We start from the raw sequence: 22,236 nt of genomic DNA, 5'->3' as shown, positions 1-22,236 counted from the left end.
CGTCCTGTCTCTGTCCTCCCCCTCTCACTCTCACACAAGCACATATACACACACTCTCTTACATACTCACACAGACAGACACACTCTCACAGGCTTATACTCCATCACACTCCTACACATGCTTTACCAAGCTTTCCCACACGCAAACACACACTCTGTCATGTGAACTCTCACTCTCATGCACACACTCACTCACTCTCGCATGCATACGTCTATGGGGTGAATTTATATTTCCTCAATGGTATTTGGAGGTACTTTCTGTGCAATTTTTGCGCAAAACAATCTTCACGGCAGTTAATCCGTGTAATATTTTGTAAATTCTACTTTGGAAGTAGAACCAGTCTGACTCAAGATTGGGTTACTGACAGACTCTAACCTCAGACCTTTAATGTATTGTCTGAGCTGAGATGTCACATTTTGTTATAAAACCTTATGAGAAGTTCTGGGATTTACATATTAATGAACTGAAACCTGCAACCCATTCTAAAAGATGAAAGACTTAACAACAATCTAGGTTTGTTCAATATATCATTTCAGTTGCATGACACTGTAATCTTTTGCTATAAATTCTGTGTCTTATGCTCTGCAACCTGATGAAGGAGCAGCGCTCCAAAAGCTAGTGCTTCCAAATAAACCTGTTGGACTATAACCTGGTGTTATGTGATTTTTAACTTTGTACACCCCAGTCCAACACCAGCTTCTCCACGTCATTACAAAAATAAAGCATTTAGAATGGTGGGAGCTAATTTGACAGAGAAATACCTTCTGTCATTAGATCTATGTGGCACATGGGTACCCATGTACTGTGAAGGACAAAGCATTTTAAACTAATAATGTCATTGATGGTGATACTGATCTGACCATTGGCACAACACACTCGCAGTATTTAGATCTCAATGTGCAGTTGTACTTTGTAAGGACAAAATTCATAACAAAAGCTTAAAAAGCTTTGAGTATCTGAATCTCTAGTTTTTTTTTCTTAGATGCCAGTGACTGTTTTGATGTCTTGTCACAATTTTTCATTGACAGTAAATTCTAGAATTTAAAAAGTTGCTGATTTACTGGACTATGCCTTTGTCCAGTGTGGGTAGCTGCTGCTTGGCGCTGGAGTATCCTATTGGGTGTAGAATTCCAACCTGATAAAAGGACAAGATGCCAACTCCCTCAGAAAGGTGCACTTTTGTGCTTGTACTTGCAATAGCAAAAAAACAAGTATATTTTGGAGCTTCTCTTTAATGCAACACTTGGCAAAGTGACCCCTGTTCGCCGACATTAAAATTAAATGATCTGACACCTGTAAGCACTGGCACCTTACAATTGGAAGATGGATGGTTTAGAAACCGGTTTAACATGATTCATTTCAAACAGATCAGCCATAATTTAGCATTTGGCATGTGTGTTCCTTGAAGTTCTGGCAGTCAGCCAAACAGAATAATGTATTAACAAGATTCTAAATCAAGCTTGCTGCTTGGCAAGGTACTGTTGATTAGGGGAAAAAAACCCTTGCATGTGTGTGGTGCTTTTCATAACCTTGGGGTATCCAAAAACACACTGCATTCAAACCAATTATAGAATCAATAAAAATTATAATGCAGGAGATTGTTCATAAAGCTTGTTGCTTCTGTATAGATGCTAAGCTCCGCAATTAAAGCTATCTATTCTAATCACATTTTTCTCTGATTTCATCACCTTTTTATAGGTTTACCTTTTCAAATACTTCCTTAAATGATCACCTCCATCTCCGTTTTAAAGACATTCCATGCTGTAATAATCCTTGGTGAAAAATTCTCAGCTTTTGCTACATCTAAACTTGATAATTCCAATGCACTCCTGGCTGGTCATCTTTGTATCCTTTGTGAACTTCAGCTTATCCAGAGTTCGGCTTACTGTGTCATAACTTGCATTTTTCGCCTCATTAACATATGCCAGCTCCCAATTCAGCAACAAATCAATTATAAACTCTCATCCTTGTTTCAATACTGTCTATGGTCTTGTCCTTCTTTCTAATCATCTCGAACTCCACAACTCTCAAATCTGTGCTGCTGCCATTCTGACCTTTTTTTTATTCAGTTCCTTTTTTAGTAGCTTCGCCATTGGTGGTTATGTCTTCTGCTGCTACGTCCCTGAGCACTGGACCTCCCTAAATCCACCTCTTTCGCCTGCGCACACCCCAGCTCTGTCAAATATATCTTTTTGACCAAATTTTGGTTGCTTGGCTTCATATTGCCTGAAGAGGATCTGGAGCAAATTTTGCTCTCTAATGCCTTTGGATGTTTTATCAGACATAATGTTATTTACTTATTTCTTAGTGATTTAAACCCAGAGTCTATGCTCCCTTGTTAGTGTTCTTTCAACCAGTGGAAATAATTCTGCAATTGTATCAGTCTTCATTTTGAAAATCTTTTGGAACCATCCATAACCTACTCTGCTCCAATTTTAAGAGATCCCAACTGTTTGAAGCTATCTGTGTAACTAAAGCACTTGATCCAAGTGAAGTTTTTAACCTTTTTCCAAGACTACAGTGTCATATGACAGTGCACAAATATCTTGCCCCACTCATGTCATATCCTAAATAATGCCTCCACTGCTTATTCTAGAATTTAATTTTAATTTTTTTCTTTGTCTTCCACCAGTGTAAAAGTATGTGTGCATGCACTCATATCTCTTTCAGGTTAAAGCAAAACCTAGCCATTAATATTATGCTTTTCTTCACTGTTGTTGACCCAAGATATACATTGAATTGAATTGAATTGAATGGCATTTGCCATCCAACTTCCCTTCTATCTGTATTCATCCTCACAGTTTGTCCTGCTGTCTAACTTGACACTGACTGATTCCACTTCAACGTATATCCAAAATATACTGTTGTGCTTAAATTACTTTGAATGAAAATGAAAGATCTTTTCTTAATTTCAACAAAATTACTTCCATAGATATAAAAAAATTATTAGTGAAGCTGGGGAGAGGGTGAAAGTGGTGGACAGTGCCCTAAGTTGGTGTATAGTCATGGTTTAAACTGCTTATAGTTTTAATTGAATGAGGGTCCCTTAAGTGCCTGAATTTTGATAAGTGTTATAGTTAATAAATTATGATTGTATCATCTCCTCCAATCTGCCCACTAAAGTTTGTTTTTCTCCATGCTTAGAACGTCTGTATTTAAATGATGCATATTCTATCACCTTGACAGATGGGTAATGACTGAAAATTGTAGATTTTATTTAAGTTGAGGTATTTTTATGAAAGGTAATTTTAGAGTTTGCAAGATACCTTTTCCAAAAGCTTTTTTACTTGGAGTAGGTCATGACATGTTGCACTTACAAAGCCTTAATTCATGATCATCTGCATTCTGACAGGTGTTGTTGTGGACGCCTCGTCCGGCAGCATCTTGGCTTCACTGCAAGCCTGGCAATGAAGTATTCCGATGTAAAATTGGGTGAGACTGAAAACTTGGAGAAAGAGGAATGGTCAGTGGAAAAACATACTAATGAGAGTCCGACAGATGCTTATGGAGTTATTAACTTTCAGGGAGGGTCGCATTCTTACAGGGCTAAGGTTTGTAGAATTTGAGTTCTGTTTCTTTATAGATGTATTAAGTTAGTCAAGTGATTCTGCACACCCATAGTTGATTTTGTGTCAATTTAGTGAGGTACTTGTTCTGGTATCTGCAGTCAAAATGTTACCTTGAGTATGAGGTGCTGCCTAATTTCAGTTGTCCAGCTGTGGGAATGACAAACTTTTAAAGCCCTTTTAGAAGGAAAAGTCATATGACAAGTTAAATTTTCCAAATGAAGGAAGTTGATTCTCATCTGTCAAATATTCGTATTCAATAAAACTAACCTACAGTGACTAATGAATACTCTATTGTCATGTTTCATTTTCTGTTTGGTCAAGCTCACTTGTAATAAAAATTTCTGAGGGTAGCATGTTTTTGTGAATTATGTTTGTTGATAAATTTAGTGAAATTCTTCACCTTTGAAGAGGCAGCAACATACTTGAATCACGAATTTGTAAGAAAATGCAGAACATGCACAGACTTTGGTTTTCAACAGAAGTAACTTTTCTTACTGTATATACTTGTGTATAGGTTGATCTCAGGTCCACCCCTTATTTTGACCAAAACTGCTTGTATTTTCCATATAACCTCGTATAAAAGTTGACCCTACTATATCCCATTAAATTGCATTTATTCATTCATTCAGGTAAGTCTGTTCATTGCTCTTTGTTTACTATATTGCATCTCTATTCATTCATTCATGACTACTTACTGCACTTGGTTTACCACTGCACACTTTGATTCATTCATGCATTCAGACCGATACTAACTCTATCGGTACTTAGCTCACTTTGTTCACTATACATGCAAAAGTTAATATTGCTAAAATGTTAATCATTTTAATTGTGCCATCATGTCTGAATGAAAGTGAGATATATTCGCTACACACCAATATATCATTAATTCTTTTACAAGTTTGATAATGTTGTTGAGGTTCATAACAAAGGAGAGTAAATGGAGGGGGGGAATGGAAGAATTTGGCGGGAAAATTCAAGACGCTTACATATTCCGAATTGAATGTTTAATTTTCAATCTGCCATTATACCAGGCCATGAAGGTGTTGAACAGTGTGATTTTGCAGGATTTCAATGAATCATTGACATGTTAAATTTTCAGATTGGATTCTTGCTTTTATCCGATTAAATTCATTGTGTTTTTCTTCTTCACCTGAAATTACTTGTGCGATCAAATCAACTTTTGCTAATAATATAATATTTTGAACTGCAGCATTAATTTCAGCCCCTCAAAACTTGTGTCCATGTATTAGTTGACCCCCTAATTTCATCTTTAAACAGCCACCTTCAAAATTTGACCTATACAGGAGTATATATGGTACTTATTTGTTCATGAGATGTGGGCATCACAGATTGGGGCAGCTAAGATGTTGGTATCGACATGCCTTCTTGAACCACAGTCCATGCATTGGCTGCCCTTGTCCTCCTGGGTGGTAGAGGTTGTGAGTTTGTAGGTTCTATCAGAGGACCCCTGGGTGAGTTATTGTAGATGACACACACTGTTACTCCTGACTGCTGATGGTGACAGGAGTGATTGTTGAAGCTAGTAGATTAAGTGTCCATCAGTGGGCTGCTTTGTCCTGAATGGTGTCATTGTTGGAGCTGCACTCATCTGAGCAAATGGATTGCATTCTGTCAAATTCCTAACGAGTGCCTTCCAGATGGTGGACAGGCTTTGAGGAGTCAGGAAGTGACTTACTCACTGCAGAGCTCCACGTTTCTGATCTCCTTTTGATTGTAGGTTTGCATGTTTTCTGTTATGTAATAAAAGGTATACCTAATGTTGCAAGAGCCTGAAATTCTGTTTTGAAAGTCAAACATAATATTATGTTCTTCTGCACATTCAACCCTGAGGAAGGGTTTGAGAATGGTTACTTTGGAGGCCTTCATAAGTATAAGTTTGAATCAGCTGCTTGGAGATACCTGATAGTAGCCCACAGCAGCTCGCTTAATCTTGTTCACTTCTGTTGTAGTTGAACTCCATTCATGTAGATAGTTGTCTTTGGCAGCCTGGAAGAGCGAGTGTGATTCTGATTTCTCAAAGGGCTTCATGTACAATGAGTTACTTTGAAATGCAGTCACTGACAATTAATTTAGAGTTGGCCAAGTGAGGAAAAAATCAATGAGGTAACAAAATGACTGCAGATGCTGGAAAGCAAATACTGGATTAGTGGTGCTGAAAGAGCACAGCAGTTCAGGCTGCTCGTTGGATGCTGCCTGAACTGCTGTGCTCTTCCAGCACCACTAATCCAGTATTGGCCAAGTGAGGAGTTGACTAATGTATTTTGTGAATCCTATTGTAATCAAGATTGAAGTTAAATTTGTGATAATGAACAAAAAGTTTTTTTTCCATTTGGGCATTGTGTGCAACTGACCAATATCCATATCTTTTTATTGAAATGGCATAGTATGCACGACTGTCCTATGACACAAAGCCTGAAGCTGTTTTAAGACTAATGCTGAAAGAATGGCAAATGGAATTACCTAAACTTGTCATCTCCGTACATGGAGGAATGCAAAACTTTGAACTTCATCCACGCATTAAGCAGGTTGTTGGAAAAGGCTTAATCAAAGCAGCTGTGACCACAGGAGCCTGGATTCTAACTGGAGGAGTGAATGCAGGTATTTCAAAAAGAAATGCTGAACAATTGACAGGGTGATTGAATCCTAACCAAGCCATTGGCCAGCAATGATGTTCTGTCAAATTCCTCAACTTGCCTGGTACCTTAACTGATTTTTGCATGTAAATAAAAGGGTGAGTGAAGAGTTAGACCTGCATAATCCATCTGTACCTGTAAATTCACTAAAAGCATTTTTAGTAGTTATTTTAAATAAGTCATGCTCCATTGATGTTGATCATCTAAAGCTATGTTTGCTACTGATTGGAAAACATTAAAATGGGCCATGGTTTCCAATATTGATAGGAGTATATGCATAATATGAGTCCACTTAATTTTTGGTCTGCTCATTGAGCAAGAGCAATTTGAACTTTTCCATCTGCTATTATTTAAATATTGTTTCCTTCTAGGTGTTGTGAAGCATGTTGGTGATGCACTGAAAGAGCACATTTCACGTTCATCTCGGAAGATTTGCACAATTGGAATTTCCCCTTGGGGTGTGATTGAAAATAGGAATGATCTTATTGGAAGAGATGTGAGACCATGACATTTCAATTGAAGTTCAGCATTGTTGAATTTTAAGTCCCTTTCTTTAAAAAAAAATTTTCATGTAACTTGATATTTCTCTTAATTTGCAGGTTATCGCCCCATACCAGACATTACTGAACCCTTTGAGTAAGCTGAATGTTCTAAACAGTTTGCATTCCCATTTTATTTTGGTTGATGATGGAACAGTTGGGAAGTATGGCGCTGAAGTAAGGCTTCGGCGGGAGCTGGAAAAACACATCAGTCTTCAGAAGATTCATGCAAGTGAGTTCAGACATTCCTAGACCAAGGAATGGCAAATAATTTGTAGATATAGATTAATAGTTTGGAGGCTTGTTCACTTGTCATTTGAGTTACCCAATTAGAATATGAAATTAGGAAAGAGTCTATAATTGTACAGTTTATGGGTACCAGTTAATTCTCTTGGCTATGTAGCCAGTTTGTGATACAGGGCAATGGCAAAAGCATGAGTACAATTCCAACACTAACTGAGGTTACTATGAAGGATTCTCCTTCTCAACATCTCCCCTCAGCTGAGGAATGGTTACCCTCCAATTAAATCGCCACCAGTTGACTTAGTTTCTCTAATGAGAAAGCAGCCATATGGGAACTTTATCTGTATTTTTGTGTGGGTAACTCATTTGAGCAAACCACTTCAGTGTTCATTTGATCATGATTTGGGATAGTCAACTTGGATTTATGTGTGGGAAATCATGTCTCACAAACTTGATTGAGTTTTTTGAAGAAGTAACAAAGAGGATTGATGAGGGCAGAGCAGTGGTCTTGATATATATGGACTTCAGTCAAATATTTGACAAGGTTCTCAATTGGAGACTGGTTAGCAAGGTTAGATGTCATGGAGTACAGGGAGAACTAGCCATTTGGATACAGAAGTGGCTCAAAGGTAGTGGTGGAGGGTTGTTTTTCAGACTGGAGGCCTGTGACCAGTGGAGTGCCACAAGGATCGGTGCTCATTCCATTACATTTTGTCATTTATATAAATGATTTAGATGCGAGCATAAGAGGTATAGTTAGTAAGTTTGCAGATGACACCAAAATTGGAGGTGTAGTGGACAGTGAAGAAGGTTATTTCAGATTACAACAGGATCTTGATCAGATGGGCCAGTGGGCCGAGGAATAGGAAGATGGAGTTTAATTGAGATAAATGCATTTTGGGAAAGCAAATCTTAGCAGGACTGATACACTTAATGGTAAGGTCCTAGAGAGTGTTGCTGAACAAAGAGACCTTGGAGTGCAGGTTCATGGCTCTTTGAAAGTAGAGTTGCAGGTCGATAGGCTAGTGAACAAGATGTTTGGTATGCTTTCCTTTATTGGTCAGAGTATTGAGTACAGGAGTTGGGAGGTCATGTTGCGGCTGTACAGGACATTGGTTAGACCACTGTTGGAATATTGTGTGCAATTCTGGTTTCCTTCCTATCAGAAGGATGTTGTGAAACTGGAGAGGGTTCAGAAAAGATTTACAAGGATGTTGCCAGGGTTGGAGGATTTGAGCTATAGGGAGAGGTTGAATAGGCTGGGGCTGTTTTCCCTGGAGCCTCGGAGGCTGAGGGGTGACCGTTTAGACGTTTATAAATTCATGTGGGGTATGGATAGGATAAATAGGCAAAGTCTTTTCCCTGGGGTGGGAGATTCCTGAGGGCACAGTTTTAGGGTGAGAGGGGAAAGATATAAAAGAGACCTTAGGGGCATCGTTTTCACACAGATGGTGGTATGGGTGTGGAATGAGCTGCCAGAGGAAGTGGTGGAGGCTGGTACAATTGCAACATTTAAAAGGCATCTGGATGCTTTTATGAATCGGAAGGGTTTGGAGGGATATGGGCTGGGTGCTGGCAGGTGGGACTAGATTGAGTTGGGATATCTGGTTAGCTTGGACAAGTTGGACCGAAGGGTCTGTTTCCATGCTGTACATCTCTGACTATATGTCTCGGAGACAGTTTAAAAGTTATGGTATTTAAACAAGAAGCTCAATTTTAGAATTTTTTCTTACAGCTGCATTGAGCGGTGTCTTTTGGGATGATGAATACTATTATTTGATCTTCAACTCCAGCCCACACAACATTTTCAGTATCATAATGGTATTGATCTGGTGCCTTATATATTTGCTTCTTGCTCAGCAGCGTGCAGCTGGTAATGACTTTTTCAAGAGGATCCTGGATGCAAACTGATTTCTTTAGATATACTTTGTACTTGTCTCTGATCGTGTCAGATCATCACATTTTTACTCTGGTTTGCCATTCATATGAATTAGTATCTGCTTACAAAAGTACTTTTATTCTCCTGTCCTCCTAAGCATGAGTAAAAATAAAATTTCTTTGTTAATGTTGTTGCCTTTTTGCAGGAATTGGCCAAGGTGTACCAGTTGTTGCTTTGATATTTGAAGGTGGCCCTAATGTAATCCCCACTGTGTTGGAATATCTTCTGGAGAACCCCCCAGTTCCTGTTGTGGTGTGTGAAGGAACAGGTCGGGCTGCAGATCTTCTGGCCTACATGCATAAACAGACTGAGGAGGGAGGGTAAGAAACTGACTTTTAATCTATGCATGAGCATAGCATTTGATAGTATGGAGAAATGAATGTGGTGTACTTGTATGTTAATTAATGTTGAACCAATCTGCTTATTTAAGTTGTCTGAATCTGAAATAAAGCAGGAACTGTTGGAAATACTCAGCAATTCAGGCAGTATATATGGAAGGGTCAACAATTGACTTTTCAGATTAATGACTTATCAGAACTCTTTTTTTCTTTCCCCATATATGTATTATTGTTCATAGATATAAGAGCAGAATGAGGCCATTTGGCCCATTAAGTCAGCTCCATCATTTGATCAAGGCTGATATGCTCCTCACCCCCATTTTCCTGCCTTCGCTCCATATCCCTTCAATCTGTTCAGAGTCCAAGTGTGGTGCTGGAAAAGCACATCAGATGAGGCAGCATCCAAGGAGCAGGAGAGTCAACGTTTCGGGTATAAGCCCCTCATCAGGAATGTGGGTGGGGACCCCAGGGGTGCTGAGAGATACAAAGGAAGAGGGTGAAGCTGGGGGGAAGGTAGCTAGGAACTCGATAGGTAGATGAAGGTGGGAGAGTGATAGGTTGGAAGGAAGATAGGACAGTTCAAGAGGGCAGTGTCGAGTTGGAGGGTTGTATCTGGGATAAGGTGGAAGGAAGAGTGATGAGGAAACTGGTGAAATTGACATTGATTCCACGAGGTTGGAGGGTCCCAAGGCCTAAGATGAAGTGTTTTTTTTTCTTCAGACATTGGGTGGCTAGGATTTGGTGGTGGGGGATGCTCAGGACTTCCATGTCCTTGGCAGACTGGAAGTTGTGGGGTGGGGTCGAAGGTTCGGCCACAGGGCGGTGGGGTTGTTTGGTGCACGTGTCCCAGGGATGTTCCCTGAAACGTTCTGAGAGTTAGCGTCCTGTCTCCCCAATGTAGAGGAGACCACATCAAGAGCAACTGACACAGTAGATGAGGTGTTTGGGGGTGGAGGAAAATTTGTGCTGTCTGTGGAAGGATCCTTTGGGGCCTTGGATGGAGGTGAGGGGGGGAGGTGTGGGCACAGGTTTTGCACTTCCTGCGGTGGCAGAGGAAGGTGCCAGGAGGGGAGGGTGGGTTAGTGAGGTGTGTGGATCTATTGAGGGAGTCGTGGAGGGAATGGTCTCTGCAGAATGCTGAAGGGTGGGCAAGGAAATATATCTCTGGTGGTGGGGTCTGACTGTAGGTGGCTGAAATGGCAGAGAATGATGCTTTGTATCCAGAGATTGGTGGAGTGGAAGGTGAGGACCAAGGGGGCTCTATCCTTGTTGCAGGTGGAGGAGTGGGGTTCAAGGGCAGAGGTGTGGGAAGTTGAAGAGATATGCTGGAGGGCATTGTTGACCATGTGGGAGAGGAAATTGTGGTCCTTGAAGTAAGAGACCAGATGGTATGTTCTAGAGTGGAATTGGTCCTCCTGGGAGCAGTTATGGCAGAGGTGGAGGAATTGGGACTAAGGAATAGTGTTTTTACAGGAAGGTGCGGTGGATGGCGATACAGTCCAGGTAGCTGTGGGAGTCGGATTTGAAGTAGATGTCCATGTTGAGTTGGTCGCCGGAAATGGAGATGGAAAGATCCTGGAAGGGGAGGGAGGTATCCAAATAGTCCAGGCGAACTGAAAGGTGTTTGTAAAGTTGACGAACTATTCAGTCTCCTCGAGGGACATGAGGTCAGTAAGCTCATCCACATTCCACATAGTGAGCAAGGTTCTTGAACTTGTTGGACAAGGGCTGAGGCTCCTGTAACACTAGCTCCTAGATATCTTGACCTACCTCACCCACAACCACACCCTCCTGTCCTTGACCACTGGCTGAATTAGAGTTAGTTAGTCTAAGGGGTGTGACTGTCTCCTGAAGCACAGTGTCCAGGTAACTCTTCCCCCTTGCTGATGAGTCGCAATGTTTGAAGCTCAGACTCCAGCTCATTGACTCTGAGCTGGAATTCCTTGAGCAACTAACATTTACTACAGACGTGGTCACCTGGAATGATAATGGAGTCCACCAGCACCCACATCATATAGGAACAACACATCAATTGACCCTCATCTTTATTTAAATTAAGCTTTGAAATTTAAAAGAAATTGTTTTAATATCTCTGCATATTACCTCAGTCTAAACGCAAGTTGCAACCAATTATGTCTCTGCGACATCTTCAGTGCTTTGGAGTCTCCTGTGAAGCGCTGCTGTACTGTCTTTTCTGGAATTTATTTGGTTGCATTCCTGCTGCTTCTGGTTGCCAGTTACATGGTTGTAATGGCAGGTATATTGGGTCTCGGTCTGTGTGCTTATTGATGGAGTGCATGGATGAGTGCCATGCTTCTAGAAATTCCCTGGCTGTCCTCTGTTTAGCTTGTCCTCTGTGTTGTCCCAGTCAAATTTGTGGTCCTTGTCATCTGTCTGTATGGCTACTAGGGACAGCTGGTTGTTTAGTGGCTAGTTGGTGTTCATGGGTATGAATTGCTATTGTCTGCTTGTTTGTACTATATAGTGTTTTGTGCAGTCTTTGCATGGAATCTTGTAAATTACATTAGTCATGGCCATGATGGATATAGGGTCTCTTGTCCTGGTGAGGTGTTGTCTGAGCGTGGCTGTCATTTTATGGGCTGTCATGAATCCCAATGGTGGGGGAAGTCCTGGCTGTTAGTTCTGAGACTTTTAAAAAAAATATAAGCTTGCATGTTGGATCATGGCACGTCCTTGTCCTGTTGTTTGTCGCTTAGGCATCTGTGGAAGAAGTTGCAGGGATATCCATTCTTTAGAGATCATCATCTTCACTTTGCAGGTTGGGAGTGCTGCAGTGTGTTATAGCCCTTTTGAACAGGATTCTAATGCAGCTTCTGTTGTGTGTGTTTGGGTGGTTACTATTGTAATAGACAATAGACAATAGATGCAGGAGTAGGCCATTCTGCCCTTCGAGCCTGCACCGCCATTCAATATGATCATGGCTGATCATTCCTAATTAGTATCCTGTTCCAGCCTTATCTCCATACCCCTTGACTCCACTATCTTTAAGAGCTCTATCCAATTCTTTCTTAAAAGAATCCAGAGACTGGGCCTCCACTGCCCTCTGGGGCAGAGCATTCCACACAGCCACCACTCTCTGTGTGAAGTAGTTTCTCCTCATCTCTGTCCTAAATGGTCTACCCCGTATTTTTAAGTTGTGTCCTCTGGTTCGGCACTCCCCCATCAACGGAAATATGTTCCCTCCTGCCAGAGTGTCCAATCCTTTCATAAGCCTATATGTTTCAATCAGATCCCCTCTCAGTCTTCTAAACTCAAGGGTATACAAGCCCAGTCGCTTCAGTCTTTCCGTGTAAGGCAATCCTGCCATTCCAGGAATTGACCTCGTGAACCTACGCTGCACTCCCTCAATAGCCAGAATGTCTTTCCTCAAATTTGGAGACCAGAACTGTACACAGTACTCCAGGTGTGGTCTCACCAGGGCCCTGTACAGCTGCAGAAGCACCTCTTTGCTTCTATACTCAATCCCTCTTGTTATGAAGGCCAGCATGCTATTAGCCTTCTTCACGACCTGCTGTACCTGCATGCTTGCCTTCATTGACTGGTGTACAAGAACACCCAGATCTCTCTGAACAGCCCCTTTACCTAATTTGATACCATTGAGGTAGTAATCTGCCTTCCTGTTCTTGCCACCAAAGTGGATAACCAGACATTTATCCACATTAAACTGCATCTGCCATGCATCTGCCCACTCACCTAACTTGTCCAGGTCACCCTGTAATCCCCTAACATCCTCATCACATTTCACCCTACCACCTAGCTTTGTGTCATCAGCAAATTTGCTAATGTTATTGCTGATACCATCTTCTATATCATTTACATATATTGTAAAAAGCTGCGGTCCCAGCACGGATCCCTGCGGTACCCCACTGGTCACTGCCTGCCATTTCGAAATGGAGCCGTTAATCACTACCCTTTGTTTCCTATTAGCCAACCAATTCCCTATCCAATCTAGTACTTTGCCCCCAATCCCGTGCGCCCTAATTTTACTCATCCTAATTTTAGTTTAGGATCTGGTCCATGTGTGGCTTTCCTGTACACTTTTGTGGTGCATTCACTGTTTTGTGTTCTTGCTACGTCACATCACAAGGAATGAGAGTTGATTGTTGGCTTCCTCCTCTTGTAAATCTGATCCCTGTCAACATGGTGTTGATAATCCAGTGTGTTCTTGATTTCTGTTCTCTTAATAATTAAAAAAGTATCATTCAAGTATCTGATCCAGAGTTTGGTTAGCCTAGTTGCCATACACACAGATGACAAGGACCACAAATTTGACTGGGACAACACAACAATTATAGGTCAAGCTAAACAGAGGACAGAGAATTTCTAGAAGCATGGCACTCATCAATTCAACACATTCAAATTCAGCAGACTCCCTACTAACCAATCAAATCACAGTCCTCCTTTGACGTCATTTTTCAGTTTCCCCCTCAGAATCAGAAACCCTTACCTTCCCAAGCTGCTCTCCATTCTGTTCCCCTCAGCTCCACTGATAAAGGTTTGTGAAACTGAACATTTGAAATTTAGTACTTCATGAAAAGTTAAAACACAAAGGCTATTGTTCTGAAGTATGCATTTTTTCTGTACGTGAGCCACTTAACTGTGATCCTACTCCTCTACTTACTCATCCAATACTCCCTCATCCAATATCGTTTTGAATGAAATTATAACTCTTTCAAAATAAAGAGGAAGTTCCTTCCTTAGAATGATGAGCATGTAGAATTCTCCTTCATGCAAGGCTATGGCAACCAAGTCACGCAGCACAGAAGAGCTCCATCAAGTGTGTCTCAACACTAATCCTACTTCCCAGCACTTGGATCACAGCCTTGAGTGGTATGACATTTCAAGTGCTCACTCATGTACTTTCTAAAGATTGTGAAGTTCCCCACCTCAACTCCCCTCTCAGGCAGTGCATTCCACACCCACACCACACTCTGAGTGATAAGATCTGGAATGCACTGCCGGGGAGGGGAGTTGAGGTGGGGAACTTTACAATCTTTAAAAAGTACATGGGTGAGCACTTGAAATGTCACAATGTATTCGAGGGGGAAAAAAAAGATTTTTAGACACTAAACATGTTAAGGATATGAGGGGAGAGTGGGAGTATGCCTTGAAACGGGATCATATTGAATGGCAGAACAGCTGAATGGCCTAAATGGCCCATTCCTGCTCCGGTTTTCCAGATTTAAAACTTTCTTCATGCTAGTACAACTCATCATTTTCTTAAAGACTACTCTCATCCCATCTAGTAACCCCCTTGGCTACAGTGAGGTAATATCTAAATGCTCAAATTAATATTGCCAGTAAACAAAGGGAAGTAATAGAGGATTTTATAAAAATGCTAAAGATGGGTGAATTATTCTCATCAATTGATCTAAATACAGCTGACAGTGATTAACACAAATGGTATGTAACCAATTGGAACTATATACCACACCCCCCACTTACTTACTTACATGCGCGCGCGCACACACACACGATGGTTTTTTGAAGTATTGATCTGGAGTATTTTTGTTAGGTGAACAACTCACCTGTTCGGTATGGTTCATTGATTTCAGTGTTTAATGGAATTTGTTTGTTCTCCTTAGAATACTTCCAGATGGTTTGGAATTGGAAATTCTCACAACAATCAAAAAAACTTTCAACTTCAGCCAAAGTGAGGCCCATCATCTATTCCAGACTCTGATGGAATGTATGAAGGCGAGGGAACTTGTAAGTTTTGTCACAAATTACTGTGGTGGCCTGGATGGTGCAGTGTATTCCTCGCTGTATTTCTCAGATTCGTGTTTGAATCCAATCCATACTAATTGAACGCACTATGCCTGTATTCGAATTATCTTTAGATGAAGTTTGTCAATTCTCTCTCAATGCACAATTTGAATATTTCACCTCACATTTAAAAACGTATCAGATGTTGATGGCGAAGCTAGGGTGCTCAGGGTAGCTTACAATGTAGCTGCACAATATGTTATAACAAAGCAAGAAGGGCATTTAACCAAACTATCCTTAATGACTCCCAGATTGTAAAATGAACAGCCTTTTATAACCTTTCTTCCTTTAAAACTTAGCACAGTTTTTTTGTTCTTTTGTAATCACCAATTGTCTGTTCTATTGACTCGTACTTATTTTGTTTTTATGGAAGTTCTTGGTTTCCCTCTTTCTGTCAGCCTTAATTTCAAATTGTCCCACTGCTTAAATATTGTACTCCATCCTCCACCTGCAAGCAGCTAAGTTCTAGCATCTGTAATCTTTTAAACTCAGGACCAAGTCTCTTTGTGACTTCCTCTTATGGAGAGCAAAACAGAGCTCTCTCCTCCAGGTGCAACGTCCCCTTGGCTGTTCCGTTTCTTCAGCAAAACCTTCTTTTGGATGGTTAAGCACAGACCTAACAATGCATCCCATCATTTTATGTAACTGTTTCCTTCCACTGCCTGTGAATATTTAGTTTAAAAAAATCACACGCTGCCAGGTTATAGCCCAACAGGTTTATTTGGAAGCACTAGCTTTTGGAGCACTGCTCCTTCATCAGGTGGACTATAACCTGGTGGTGTGTGATTTTTAACTTTGTACACCCCAGTCCAACACTGCCATCTCCAAATCATGTGAATATTTAATCAGTGATTTTCATGATTGAGCTCAAAGCTTTCTGATCTGCTCTGTTTTACCTCTAGGGCAGTGCCATTTAAATGAATCCATGTTCACACTTGCTGTCTGTCAAATCAAATGACTTTGTTGAACTTGATCTGCTCCTGATCAGCTCTTTTACACCTGGTCTGTCATTCCCTGGATTTGTTGTGCATCTTGTATCATCATTGGTCATTCCATGCAACTTAGTGGATCACAGCTGAACAGAGTTCAGAGGCATGTATTGGTTTAGGGCTAATGTCAAAGTGTGTATTCTGTGAAATGGGAGAAAAACTAGGCTTTGTTTTTAAAAATGTAGTGAAGGGTAAGAAAGTCTGTGCATTTGTATAGCATTTTTCACCACTTGGGACAATCTGAAGTGTTTTGCAACCATTCTAATGTGTAGTTACTATTGTAATGTCAGAAATGAGGTGTGGAATTTGACTTGGAAATGTAAATATAACTCCTAAACCAAGCCTCTCACTTGATAGCTCGTCACTGAAAGATGTTAGCATAATTTCTATCTCCTCCTCATCCAACACCACCTCAAGAAAGTCATCATATTCGCATTATTGAGGATGGTGTGTTGAAGAGGCATCTTAAGGAATCAAAATGGCTCTTACGTAGTGGATAATTGTAACCTGAACTGCATCTCTCAACCCATGAAACCCATTACCATGAGTTCCAGGAGGAACAGGCACAGATAGAATGTCATCCAGCCTCTTGAATGGGTGCTGAATCAACTAGAGATAAGTCTGAGGTACTAGCAAAGCAAAACTTTGATCTAATCTAATTATGTTCAATGCTTGCAGAAAATTGTCAAGAAATTATTTGTGTGGTTACTTTGGAAAACTTTTCTTGTTTGCTGTACTTGCAGTGTCACTCAGTTAGTGGGGCTGGTTTACCACAATTGAGCTGAAAATGTGTTGCTGGAAAAGCGCAGCAGGTCAGGCAGCATCCAAGGAACAGGAGAATCGATGTTTCGGGTATGAACCTGAAGAAGGGCTCATGCCCAAAATGTTGATTCTCCTGCTCCTTGGATGCTGCCTGACCTGCGCTTTTCCAGCAACACATTTTCAGCTCTGATCTCCAGCATCTGCCGTCCTCACTTTCTCCTGGTTTACTGCAATCACATGGTTACTTAGAAATGTATTCATTCATAAAAATTATGATTTGGAGATGCTCGTGTTGGACTGGGGTGTACAAAGTTAAAAATCTCTCAACACCAGGTTATGGTCCAACATGTTTAATTGAAAGCACACTAGCTTTTGGAGCGCCTGATGAAGGAGCAGCAGCCCGAAAGCTAGTGCTTCCAATTAAACCTGTTGGACTATCACCTGGTGTTGTGTGATTTTTAACTTCATTAAAATCATTTGTCTGCACAAATAGTTGCAGTAAACTTTTTAATGCTTTTAAATGGAATTTTTCATATAGGAAAACACCCAGGAGAAAAGGATAGACTCTCTCTTATGAATTTTAATCATATTGCATATGATTTCAGATAACTGTTTATCACATTGGAGCTGAGGAGCACCAAGACATAGATGTGGCCATTCTGACAGCACTGTTAAAGGGTAAGTATCCTGGGCTTCAGCATCTTTCTGGGTAGATGTAGCTGAAGCATTTTTTTAAAGTCACGCATGGGTTGTGCACTTTGCTGACTGGGCTAGTATTTTTTTTGCCCAGTATATCAACCTCAATTAAGTTGGTGACTAGATGTGTTTATTTGTTAAATAATTCTCGCAAAAGGATATTTAAGAATCAAGATTAAGGTCTTCTAAAATTCTGAAAGGTCAGTTTGCTGCTTGAATTTCTGTAAATGCTGAATTCCTACAGTGTATAAAGAGGCCATTTGGTCCACTGAGTCAGCACCAACCCTCCAAAGAGCATCCCAACCATACCTCTACCCATCCCTATAAACCCACATGTTTTTTTTTCTGTGGATGACAGACCTAACCTCCACATCCTTGGACACTTCAGGACAATTATGTTTTCCTCAGTATGGCCACTCCAACTGCCCTTTTGGACTGTGGGAGGAAATCGGAGCACCTGGAGGAAACGATCTCAGATATGGGGAGAACATGCAAACTCCACACGGTTGCCCAAGGCTGAAATCGAATCCAGGTCCCTGGCGCTGTGAGGCAGCAGTGCTAACCACTATGCCATCAGAATGCTGATGCTGAGTAATCTTTCACCAATGTCACAGTGGAACTAAATTCCTTTCTATCAGCTCAGGCCTTTTTCTCAGGTGTAATAAATCAAGTAATGATGAGGATGCAAGAAATGGGATTCGTGAAATAGTAGGATAGTACATTTAAATAAAATGTACTTGTATCATATAGATTGCAATTTTAGAAATCTGCTGTGGCAACAGAATCATATGTCTGTTTTTATCTCTCATTAACTTAAATTTTACTTAATGAATAAAGGTCAAAGTAGTTTCTGTGCTTTGCAGGTTGAACTTTTCTGTTCAACCTGAAAGCAGAGCTGTACTGATTTTGAAGCTTGATATGAGCCCTGGAACCCAAATCTTTCCAAGTTGTGGTGTTAAGCACCACAGTTTTAAAATTGCGCTTTCATAATGGGAGTTATGTACAGGTCTCCAAATAGTAGTCAAGATTTGGGGCATAAGATACACTGAGTTAGAAGAAGTGTGGAAGAAAGGCAAGGTTACAGTGATCGTGGGGGATTTCAATAAGCAGGTGGACTGGGAAAATCAGATTGGTAATAGATTGCAAGGAAAGGAGTTTGTGGAATGTTAGTGAAATGGTTTTTTGGAGCAGCTTGTGGTGGAGCTCACTAAGGAATAGGAAATACTGGATTTAGTCTTGTGGAGTGAGGCAGACTGGATAAGGGAGCTTAAGGTAAAGTGATCATAATACAATAGAATTTGAGAGCAAGAAGGTGAAATCAGATGTAACAGTATTACAGTTGAATAAAGGCAACTGCAGAGGCATGAAGGAGGAGCAGAAGAGAATTAACCAGGAGAGGAGTTTAGCAAGAAAGACAGTGGAACAGCAATGACAGAAGTTTCTAGCAATAATTCGAGAAATACAGCAGAGATTCATCCTGAGGGAAAAGAAGGATGGTACACGGACGATGAAGCAACTATGGCTGACCAGGGAAGTCAGGAACAGCATAAAAGCAAAAGAGAAAGCCTACAGTGTGACAAAGGACAGTGGGAAGCCAGAGGATTGGGAAGCTTACAAAGACGGAGAGAGAAGATTAAATATGAGGGTAAGCTAGCTATTAAAAGTAGGAAAGATTGCAAGTGTTTCTTTTTATATTTATATTATAGATATATAATGGTGAAAAGAGAGACAAAAGTGGACATTGGGCCATTGGAAAATTATGCTGGAGAAATAACAATGGGGAACAAAGAAATAGCTGAGGAACTGAATAGGTACTTTGCGTGAGTCTTCACGGTGGAAGACATGAGTGAAATTCCAAAAATTCAAGATATTCAGAGGGCAGCGATGAGTACAGTGGTCATCACCAAGGAGAAGGTGCTAGGAAAACTGAAAGGTCTGAAAGTGAATAAATCACCTGGGCCAGATGGATTATACCCCTAGAGTTTTGAAGGAGATAGCTGAAGAGAAAGTAGAGGTTTTAGTAGTAATCTTTCAGGTTTTGCTGGAGTTAGGGATGTCCCAGAGGACTGGAAAATCATTAATGTAACCCTGCTAATTAAGGAGGGAGTAAAGCAAAAGATAGAAAATTACAAACTGATTAGCCTAACCTTGGTCGTGGGTAAAATTTTGGAATCCATTGGGAAGGATGTGATTTCTGAATACTGGGAAGTGCTTGGTAAAATAGGGTAAAGCCAGCATGGTTTCCTCAAGGGGAGGTCATCCCTAACAAATCTGTTAGAATTCTTTGTGGAGGTAATAAGCTGGTTAGACCAAGGAGAGCCTATGGATGTTATCTACCTGGACTTCAAGAAGGCCTCTGACAAGGTGCCACACAGTGGGCTGCTGAGTAAGGTTAAGGGCCCATAGTGTTAGAGGCAAGGTGCTAGTATGGATAGAAGATTGGCTGTCTGGCAGAGATTGGGGATAAAAGAGTCCTTCTCAGGATGGCTACTGGTGACTACTGGTGTTCGTGATGGTCAGTGTTCGGACCACAACTTTTCACTTTATACATTAAAGATCTGGATGAAGGAACTAAGAGCATTCTGGCTAAAGTTGCAGATGATACAAAGATGGGTAGAAGGACAGGTAGCGTTGAGAAGGCAGGGAGGCTGAAGAAACATTTAGACAAGTTCGGAGAGTGGGCAAAGAGATGGCAGATGAAATACAAAATAGGAAGATGTGAGGTCATGCACTTTGGTAGGACAAATAAAGGCATAGAATATTTTCTTCGAGGAGAAAGTGAGGACGGCAGATGCTGGAGATCAGAGCTGAAAATGTGTTGCTGGAAAAGCGCAGCAGGTCAGGCAGCATCCAAGGAACAGGAGAATCGACATTTCGGGCATCAGCCCTTCTTCAGGAATGAGGAGGGTGTGCCAAGCAGGCTAAGATAAAAGGTAGGGAGGAGGGACTTGGGGGAGGGGCGTTGGGAATGCGATAGGTGGAGGGAGGTCAAGGTGAGAGTGATAGGCTGGAGTGGGGTGGGGGCGGAGAGGTCAGGAAGAAGATTGCAGGTTAGGAAGGCGGTGCTGAGTTGGAGGGATTTGACTGAGACAAGGTGGGGGGAGGGGAAAATGAGGAAACTGGAGAAATCGGAGTTTATCCCTTGTGGTTGGAGGGTTCCCAGCTTTTCCAGCAACACATTTTCAGCATAGAATATTTTCTAAATGGCAAGAAAATTGAGAAGTCTGAAGTGCAAAATGACTTCGGAGTTCTAGTCCAGGTTTCTCTTAAGGTAAACTTGCAGGTTGAGTCAGTAGGTAGGAAGGCAAATGCAATGTTATCGTTCATATTGAAAGGCCTAGAATATAAAAGCAAGGATGTAACTCTGAGGCTTTATAAGGCCCTGGTCAGCCCACATTTAGAGAATTGTATGCAGTTTTGGGCTCCATATCTCAGGAAGGATGTCCAGACGAGGTTCATGAGAATGATCCCAGGAATGAAAGGCTTAACATATGAGGAACGTTTGAGAACACTAGGTCTGTACTCAATAGAGTTTACAAGGACGAGGAGGGATCTTATTAAAACGTGCAGGATACTGATTGGCCTGGACAGAGTGGACATTAGGAAGATGATTCCATGGTCAGGAGAGATGAGGACCCGGTGGCACAAACTTAGGAAAGACCTTTTAGAATGGAGATAAGGAGAAATGTCTTCAGCCAGAGAGTGATGAATCTGTGGAATTCATTGCCACAAAAGGCTGTGAAGACCTGGTCACTGAGTACATGTAGAACAGAGATAGATAAGTTCTTGATTGCCAAGGGGATCAAAGGTTACAGGGAGAAAGGTTTTTCAACCCCATTTTCCCACTATCAGCCATGATTGAATGGTGGATCAGACTCGATGGGCCGAATGGCTGAATTTCTGTTCCTATGCCCTTATGATGTAAATGAGAGAAACAACAAGTTTCAGAATGAAAACCAACAGAACTGCAGATGCTGTAAATCAGAAACAAAACAGAAGTTGCTCGAAAAGCTCAGCAGGTCTGGCAGCATCTGTAAAGGGAAATCAGAGCTAACGTTCTGGGTCCAGTTGCCCTTCCTCTGAATAATTCACAAACCTGACTTCCTCAGTCGACCCATTGTCTCAGCCTGCTCCTGTCCCACTGAACTCATCACTGCATACCTTGACACCATCCACCATCCTGTCCCCTTTAGTCCAGGGACTCCCCACTACGTTTGGGACACCACTCTCACCCTTCACCTCCTCCAAGACTTTCATTTCCCCAGCCCCCCCATGCCTCACCTTCACCATGGACATCCAGTCCCTGCACACACCCACCCATCACAACAAAGACCTCCAAGCACTCTGTTTTTCCCTCTTGTGCCATCACAAGCAGTACCCTTCCACCAACACCCTCATCCGCCTAGCAGAACTAGTCCTCACCCTCAGCAACTTCTCCTTCCAAAACTCCCACTTGCTCCAAACCAAAGGGGTGGCCATGGGCACCCACATGGGTCCCAGCTTTGCCTGCCTCTTTGTAAGGTACGTGGAACAGTCCATCTTCCGGAGCTACACCAGCACCAATACCCATCTTTCTCTCGGCTATATTGATTACTGCATCGGTGCTATCTCTTGCTCCCATGAGGAGGTTGAACAGTTCATCAACTTCACTAACACCTTTCACCCCAACCTCAAATTATCTGGACCAGCTCAGACACCACCCTTCCCTTCCTGGACCTC

General features: G+C 41.5%; 1 protein-coding gene across 4 annotated transcripts in view; it reads left to right on the top strand.

Annotated features, from left to right (window-relative positions):
- The window catches only part of trpm7 (transient receptor potential cation channel, subfamily M, member 7), a 191,139-nt gene that overhangs the window by 83,657 nt on the left and 85,246 nt on the right, over nt 1-22,236 (top strand). For all 4 annotated transcript variants that reach the window (XM_072565434.1, XM_072565433.1, XM_072565435.1 and 1 more), the window contains 7 exons: nt 3,354-3,552; nt 5,976-6,189; nt 6,596-6,720; nt 6,824-6,995; nt 9,091-9,265; nt 14,890-15,013; nt 17,427-17,499. In XM_072565434.1, the coding sequence (XP_072421535.1) occupies nt 3,354-3,552; nt 5,976-6,189; nt 6,596-6,720; nt 6,824-6,995; nt 9,091-9,265; nt 14,890-15,013; nt 17,427-17,499 (1,082 nt within the window). The remainder of the gene's footprint in view (nt 1-3,353; nt 3,553-5,975; nt 6,190-6,595; nt 6,721-6,823; nt 6,996-9,090; nt 9,266-14,889; nt 15,014-17,426; nt 17,500-22,236) is intronic.

The sequence above is a fragment of the Chiloscyllium punctatum genome, chromosome 48 (assembly GCF_047496795.1).
Source record: "Chiloscyllium punctatum isolate Juve2018m chromosome 48, sChiPun1.3, whole genome shotgun sequence".
NCBI lineage: Eukaryota > Metazoa > Chordata > Chondrichthyes > Orectolobiformes > Hemiscylliidae > Chiloscyllium > Chiloscyllium punctatum.
Note: the sequence above shows the minus strand (reverse complement) of the source record. Positions and strands in the feature narration are given on the sequence as shown.